The sequence below is a fragment of the Centruroides vittatus genome, unplaced genomic scaffold, assembly GCF_030686945.1.
Source record: "Centruroides vittatus isolate TY-2023 unplaced genomic scaffold, ASM3068694v2 contig_1506, whole genome shotgun sequence".
Lineage (NCBI taxonomy): Eukaryota > Metazoa > Arthropoda > Arachnida > Scorpiones > Buthidae > Centruroides > Centruroides vittatus.
The window spans coordinates 105,112-114,033 of NW_027120931.1; the positions used below are offsets into that span (position 1 = coordinate 105,112).

General features: G+C 27.0%; 1 protein-coding gene across 4 annotated transcripts in view; it reads right to left on the reverse strand.

The window, feature by feature from the left end:
* Kap3 (kinesin associated protein 3) overlaps nucleotides 1–8,922 on the reverse strand; it is a 45,223-nt gene extending 36,301 nt beyond the window's left edge. For 2 of the 4 annotated variants that reach the window (XR_010879690.1, XM_067262675.1), the window contains exons 1-6: nucleotides 8,759–8,909; nucleotides 8,530–8,578; nucleotides 4,916–5,047; nucleotides 3,219–3,367; nucleotides 1,881–2,093; nucleotides 558–694 (exon numbers count right to left, since the gene is read on the reverse strand). Coding sequence is in view for 3 of the 4 variants with exons in the window: in XM_067262675.1 (XP_067118776.1) it covers nucleotides 558–694; nucleotides 1,881–2,093; nucleotides 3,219–3,367; nucleotides 4,916–5,047; nucleotides 8,530–8,561 (663 nt within the window). In the remaining variant the exon portion in view is untranslated. Of the gene's footprint in view, nucleotides 1–557; nucleotides 695–1,880; nucleotides 2,094–3,218; nucleotides 3,368–4,915; nucleotides 5,048–8,529; nucleotides 8,579–8,758 lie in introns of all 4 variants that reach the window. The other 2 variants (XM_067262676.1, XM_067262677.1) reach the window with 2 other exon arrangements.

The window sequence follows — 8,922 nt, forward strand, 5'->3', positions numbered from 1 at the left end:
ATTCTTTACATAAAAATACAATAAGATATATCATTTAACAGAATACATTTATTACATTCTATTAAAGAATTCTTTTAAAAGTTATTTTTAAGAAATATTATACAGTAATGTCCCAATTAACCAAGGTTCTGCATTCCTCAATTCACCTCAGATAATGCAGTTAATTGAGAAAGCATACTTTGCCAAACAAGACAAGAGAATATAGTACAGTACAGTACAGTTTATTTCAAGAATCTTAGCCAGAAAATGTGTAGGGTACTTGAAAAGTATTCTAGAAGTAAAAAGAATTAACTTTGCACAACAATATAAATTTGAAAAAAGATTAAAGAAATTTTAATTGTAATCATCATACAACTGATTTTATAATAATATTCTTGTATTTTGTCAATTACTTTGTATCAAACATTCTGTACTATCCAAGATTTTAATTATCCAAAACACATTGATCCATATTACCTTGGAAAATCAATAATTAGAACTACTGTATTTAAAAGTATTATTTGAAATTTCTTAAAACTAAATGTTTAATTACAAGTTTATCATCATATTAAACTTACTTTAAATTGTGCAATTATTGAATGAAATTGTGAAAAAGTAGAGAAGCAGAAGAAAATATACACAATATTAGTACTCAGATCAATACTTTTCCTGCCATCTTCTCTTAGAACTCTTGCAAGTGCACCCAAAAGAGTTTCTACATACAGATATAAATAAAAAATAGCATAAAGTTAAGTTCTAGTTATCTTAAATTCAATCGTTTTATACAATACAATAATATTCTTTTGTATAATATAAGAAAAGAACATTTTTGTTTCAAAGAAATTATTTAATACAAAATGTAAAGATGAAGTATGCCCCCTTTGTCATAATTTTGTACCATTTTATTCAATAAGATGTTACTAATTCTAAAAAATGAATAAATTTTATGCTATTATTATTATATTTATTAAATTAATTTAACAAATATAATAATAATAATTTAATTTAATTTAATTTTTTATTAATAGTATTATATTTGTGTGTGGCCAATAATAATAATAGGATTGAAAAGTAAATATACAGTAATTTTCTAATATTTATAAAGAAAGTGGTATTGGTAAAAGTACTAAAGTTTTTAATTATCAATTAGTTTAACTCATTCAAAGGAACGTACAGTACAAGGTAACATATATTAAGCCAAAACTCTATATATTTTTTATATGTTACTAAATACAATTTAGTGTATAAATTTCTTTTACTTTAAAATTTACTAATAATCTTCATCTTTCAGAATATTTGAATTAATTTCATTAAAACGTATTTACAATTTATTATGAAACTTTTTATAATTGAAAATTTTTAGATATAATGGATCATTTAACTTGATTACAAATGCTTCTTAGCATTTGACACAAACAATAAACTTGAAATTCATAAAGCATAAAACACAAGTAATTATTATAAAGTAAACATTTCAGTAAATAAATGCAATTATTTAAATGGCAAGAAAAAATAAACTTACTCTAAGATTATTTTTGAAATGAAATGTAATAGTTTGAACAGTTTTAATGAAGTACTCATTAAATTAGTTTTGAAATGACAGATTTTTTTCACATATTCTAGAAATTTTTAGTAAAATATGAAAAAAAGTTTCATAATGATGGAAGAGCTTTTCTGCATATGTTAATCCTAAATATGTATATCATTAGAATGTTTTTAAAATAATGTAATTAATTACATCTTTTATAGAATTATTTATTTTATATAAAACAGCAGATGTTAATGAGGAAAATATCACTTCTATGAGTTTATTTTATAAAGTTAGTTAAATCTCAAATAATTGAAATTAATATTGATAAATGAAAAAAAAATCATTAAATTTATATGTAAAGATCAATTACCATTTGTTGATAAAACACCTAAATTATCAGGATTTCTCGAAAGTTGTAACACTAATGCAGAACCTCGTATTTTTTCTGCTGTTTCTTCATACAGTAGATCAATGTAGTTATCCAGTTGGTTTATACTTGCTACTTCATTCACTTCAGTGCTCTCTAATCCTTCCTTATCTTTCCTTGAATGATTTTTTCCATCTAGATCAGACTTTTTGGAATCTGTAATAAAGAATACAATTTAATGTGATAAAATTGTATCAAATTAAAATAAATCTTCTTTACTTCACAACTGGGTGTATAGGTAGATAATGGGCATCTTTAACATCACTCTTTATTCAGGAATATCTTATGCACCAAAACGCATATCGGTGTGTAAGATATTCCTGAATAAAGAGTGATGTTAAAGATGCCCAGTGTCTACCTATACACCCAGTTGTGAAGTAAAAAATAATTAAAAGAAGACATGGTTTCAGAATAAGTCAATAAATAAAATAAATCTATCTTTCAAAATATGAAATTAAAATTTTAACATTTAATAAACAAAACTGTAGACTAAAATTCTTTTAATTATTCAGAAACAATTAATAACAACTACAAAATAAACACGTAAAAATTTTTTAGCTAACCGTTAAAATAAACCTATCATCATTAAAACCATATACAGTTAACTTTCAAAAGTTTGAATCTCAAATATCCAGATTAATTAAAAAGCAAACACTTCAATTGATTATTATAGCCTTTCTAGTCCATATTTAATAAAGCATTTATATTCTATAATAAAGCCTGTATTAGGTACTGATACATTCTGGCATAAGGGATTATTATTTTATTAGAATATTCATAAAATTATATTTCTATAAGAATTGCAAACATAATATTGTGTGTTTTTGACAACCTTATCATATCTAATTTTTTATTATTTCTACTGTTTCAAAATCAAATTAAAAATTACAGAATAAGTTCATAAGCTAAATATCATGCCGGCCAAATGGCCATGGTGATTAAGACATCAGCCTATCACTCTGGGAAAACTGGGATTAAATCCAGATGGCCAAAAACAAGGAATGTCTATCTCAAATATATTGTGGAGTCTCTTTCACTGAAGCCTCAATAGACATAGAAAAAGACCATCTTAGTAACTAGAGGGCAAAATAAATTTTAAAAAATATTAGAAAACACTCATTATAAATTCAATCAATAAAAGTTTATATTTCTAATTGTGTTGTAATTTTTTACATGCTTAAGAAGAATTATTAAATGATCAAAAATTAACTGTAAATGAGAAATTACTACACTATGATATATTCATTTTTTATTTATTAAATGGTAGAATAAAACAAATACCTTTTGAAATTTCTTTTCTTTTCTGTAGATAATACAATAACTGTTCCACTTCCCTGACCTTAATAGGTGGAATAATTGGAAACTTTTCTACAATTTCTTGAGCAAGTGCAGAAATATCAGATGATTCATTTAAACTTCTAACCCTTATTCTAAAGAAAATAAAATTCCATTAATACAAAATTATAAGATCATTAAATATCTAACATTAAAAATTAGTAAATAACGTATATACAGTCAAATCTCAGTACAGCAATTTTTGATATAACAGTAAATTCCTCCAGAACAATAAGAAATATAGTTCCCTACACAATTCATATTAGCTTGACATAAAACTTCTCCCAATTGAATGCTATCCTCTACTGTGATAAATCTGTTTATCAATATACTGAAGAAGGTCAGTGAAACTGGTTGAAAACATTCTTATTTTATTAAATTCATTGCTGGATTTTAAAGGTGTGAGTTTTAGTGTTTAAAATAAATTATCATGTTTTGTCCTTTTTTTAGCTTTTGAGTAAGTTTTTTGATAACATTTAACAGTAAACAAAATAATCCAATTTTAACTTTTTCTAGAGCAGTTTAGCACCCTTTTTTGACATTTTTTAGGCTCAAATTTATTATTTCCAGTTTTTTCAAGAAATTATAAATAGTAGTAAGTCAGAACATTATAGTCCAAACCTGAAATCTGCCAGAACCTGATCTTACTAAATAAAAATAATTGTAATAAATCCTCATACTTTAGAATTTATGAAAATTGCAACACTAAGACATTCCCCCATATAATGTTATATGGGGTTAAATCTTGTAGTAGAGGAGACTAATACTATATGTTTTTCTGTTCTAACATTATCTAACTTTATAGAAATAACCTCATTTACAGTCAATGTTTAACTAGGAAGGGATGTTTCTAATCACAATGATAATAAATCTCTTTACAATTTTTTCTTGTTCTGATAAATATTACTATTGTGGAATTTGACTGTATAATTTTTCAATCTTATTTAACAGTTTCTTGAATGAATTGTTAATTAGAACACTTAACTGCACACACACTGGGATGTATATGAAATGTGCAACTCACATCAACCAACTGGTGTAAATACAAACAACATTTAGTGGAGAACGTTTTCGTAACCCCTTCTGGGCTCTTCCTTCAGGTTTCTTCTTAATTCAAAACAGGCTGGCAGGTAACATTCGAATATAAATCAAACGGCAAGAATTTTGAATACCATATGTGCACATGTTCTCCATAAGATGTTTAAATAAGATCGAACATTAGGATGAGTTCGAATGCAGAGAACTTCTGCACATGCATTCCCCTCTAAATATGATTGAAAATTAAATACCATTGTCTAGTATAGCATGCAATCAACAGACACCTCTCCTCCCTAAATTTGAATTAAGAAGCCTGAAGAAGAGCCCAGAAGGGGTTACGAAAACGTTCGTCACTTAAATGTTATTCATATTCACACTGGTTAATTGGTTGATGTGAATCGCACATTTTATGTTAATTAGAACAACTGAAAATAAGCATATAATTAATCATGTACTATCAGTCTTCAATATTTTGAAATTGAAGGCTATTTAATCATTATTCAAATGTGTTTCTTCTATCTTTTTATATCAATTTTTTAACTTAAATATTTTATCAAATGCTCCCATTAATAAAATCTAAACAATATAATCATTGAAAAACTTACATCTTTTGACATTCTTTTGTCTCTTCTAACATAGTATCACCCAATTCTCCAACTACAGTAGCTTCTAACTCGTACGTCACAATCAAAGCCTTCTCTGTTGGGTGTACATCAATGCTTCCAGGACGTACTCGTCTATTTATGTAAAGAAATAGATATATTATTATTATATTTAATAAAATATAAAAAAAAAATATTAAAGCTTAGCAATGAAAAATTTCAATAAATTAACTTGAATAATAAAACTAGATGTTATAAAACAATTCACTATATGTATTAACTTATATATAACAAACTATTACTAGTAAATATGGTAAAAAAAAATTGAATGTAATAGCAAAAGAGAATTTTATGTAAAATTGATTATTTTCTGATTATCTTGTGTCATTTATATGTAAATAAAAAACAATTTTCATTCTAGAAACAATGAAGAAAAAAATGCAGCATAAAATAATGGATATGTCTAGATAATGTAAGCAAGCCAATGACAGAGTCCCTTCAAGTTGTTTACTTAATATATTGGTAAAACTATTATCAATGCATTATTAATTTATATAAAATTACAACAGAATAGATAATTGTTTACAAATCTAAAAATTAAAATTTTTGAAACATTTTTAAATCAATAGAAAAAATTCAGTTTAAAATATTAAATCACAAACAAACTAAAAAGATGATAATACATTTAAGAAGCATTCTTTTCTTTAGAACAGGCATAAACGACCTGTGCCTTTACATTACTGGAGCTTTAAACATAAGAAGTTTACAATAAGCCTAGTAAACAGAAGTCTTAAGGCTGTAAGTGTTAAAACTAGTATTCAGATTTCCATTATGAATGTATACTTTACATAAAACCCAATGTTTTTTAGTGTTCTGTTCTAATTTCATATCAAAACAGTATCATAAGGTCCTTTACTATCAAAAAGTAGACCATGCCAGCTTTAGAATTTAAAAAGGTCACTGTAGTTTAAACAGTGTTTTAATATATATATACATATAAATTCAATCAATTATTCTTCGGTTTGTTTACATAATAATTTAAATAATATTTAGAGAGTGAATTTTATTTATAAATTAGATATAAAATTCATTTTTCATTGAATATTTTTTATTTACACAATGTAAACATATGCATTTATTGACAAATAATGCTAATGAGTGAAAATCTTTTTTTCTCTTTTAACTAATTCCACACTACAGGCATTAAGACCATCTTATTCTATCCCCATCATGCATTTGGCCAGAACCACAATTGAAAAGACCTGGTGAGAGATGGGACTAAATGTATCTGAACCAACCCGCCCTTAGAAATAACAATGATAATCCAAACTTGAATCTGAGTATCCCAGAGTAGGCAAACCGGTTGGTATCTTTGTCTCAATAATGATTTTCATTGATGAGTGTGGTAGATTTCAGATGTTATAGTTGTACTTTGTAGAAAAATCTCCCAATGAACTAGTCTGTAAACATCCAACCAAATACAGAGCATAACCTTATGCTGATGCCATTCTGGTGTTGGCATTGCCTATGCTGTTTGACTGATATCCATAACACTGAGGTCCATAACCTTTTGTACTTTAAGATGACATACAGGTATCATTTTTCATCTCTTGAAATGAAGGTTTATATCAAATTGATAATCATATAGCATACATGTGCAAATTTTATCACAAGAATAATCTGGCAAACTTGACATTTAAAAAGTTAGTATTGCCACACAGAATATCTCCTTATGACTGTGTATCTCAATACCCTTCATTTATGTACCTCTGAAGAAACTTCTAGATGCCATCTGTTGAAGAATAATTTCAAATATTTTAGTTCTCTACAAAATTCCAGAAACTTTTGCATCAACCCAATATATCATATATATCTGTCTATATGAATAAATACAAGACTTGTCTGATAATTAAGGTACAGATCCAAATTACAATATATTTATTACAAAAAATCTTGGAAAAATTCAATAAACATTACATACTAATGTTTATTTTTTCACAAGCATTCATTTACCCTAGTGTTTAACAAGTTCGAACATTCCTTCCAAGTAGTTTTCCTGCCCAAGCATTGTGAAGAACTGCACAACTGTGGTTTGCAATATGTTTTGGTCCTTGAATCTTTTTCCTGCTAAGTTCTTGAATGGGCCAAACAGATGAAAATGTGTTAGAGCTAGATCAGGACTACATAGTATCTAACCAAGCTTTTGTCTGGTTTGTGTGAGGTCATGTACAGTCATGTAGAAGTCTCACTCCAGCACATAACCATGCTGATCCCTTTCAATTAATGGCTTCACATGATTTGTCAAGAGTTTCACAGTATCTGTTACTGTTAATGGTTGCATTTGGCAGAAAAAATAAATGTAGCAGGAAGACTTCACAATCCCAGAACACAGTCATCATTGTTTATCTTGCAGATGATTGACAAAGTTTTGACGGTTAATGAATAAGGATGTTTCCATGTCACGGAGTTTCTTTTTGACTCTGAAATAAATTTGTAAACCCATATTTTATTTCCTGCAATAACAGTTTCCATAAAAAGTTTTCCTTTATCTCGGTAATGGCAAGTGAAGCACCAACTCTTGCTTTTGTGCTCCTCGGTGGGTATTTTAAGAACCCAGAAAAAAGACATTTTATGGATCTTTGAGACAATTCCATTTCAAATATTTCTAGTAGCCATTCACAGCAGGGACTAAACGATCAAGAACACATCATTACATAAGTGAAAAATGACATAGTGAAACATGATACCATTTTTCATTTCATTTACAACTAAAATAAAATAATGAAGACAACGTCGTATCATCATAATCATCATGTATATTGAAATAAAATTTATCTAAAATTTGTTAAAGTTATTCAGAAAAAGTTTGTTCATAACAACAAACACAGAAACATAAATACAGTACATGACAAAAAATTGTTACAAATTTCAAAAGTTACACACAAGAGCATTTTAAAATAAAAAATTAAAAGATTTATTTTCATAAAATTAAAACAATGTTATCTTGCAAATTGCAAATATCGAATAACAACAATAAATTATCAAAATAACGTAACAGAAAATTCATCCTGCAACCGATTTCCCAGTTTAAAGTATTAACATTTTGTCAATTTAGCTTGATTTTCTATTGCCTTTTGTCATTACCTCCCTGCCTTTGGATAAAATTGCCTTAAAGACCATAAAAACAGTAAACGCATCCGTCCAGACCGTTAAGATTAAACTTTTTTCTCCAAGAAAATGACTTTTTCAATTCAATTTCTTAATCAATTCGTTCGCTCACCATTTGTTAACAAATATATCTGTTAATTTTCATTTTAACGTTTTAGGTGTGTTTTTTTGTATACTTGTTCTAATAGTTACCATTCCAACCAGTTCAAAATATCTAAATTTGACGGCTCGCCATTCTAATTCTACGGAACGTTTTCACCCGACGCGGATCCTATTCGGATCGAAAAGTATTCGTATTAAATTATATTTTTGCCAGTACGGTTTGAAGGTTTTTATCTGTGTCATTTACCTAGCTTTGTATGTGTGCACTTATAATAATGAATGTTATGCAAATGTTAATTATTTGCATTTCATATACAGAAATTCTGAGGTGAAATCATCTCAATTACCTTTGAACATATTTAACTTCTTCCCTTTGCATTCTGTATAATGTTTCAGCTGTAAAAATACAGAAAAATAAATAAATAATATGTCAATGACCTGAAACATGGATTAAAAACGTCATTTTATACGTTCTGAGAAATCCATCCGCATCGAATATAGCATTAATATAAAATTAATAAATACTTGCTAGACTTATTAGCTTATATATTATAAAGCATTTTCTGCGAATCTCACCTAAAATAATTAAATATTTTCAAATTTATTTATAATTCAGTTAGCTCCCAACTTCTACACTGAACGACTGACATTCTGTTGCTATGGTTACGTTAAAACAACATTTTTTTTTTTTTTTAATCGAGTTCGATATTTTTATAATATTTTCACTTAATAATATTAAA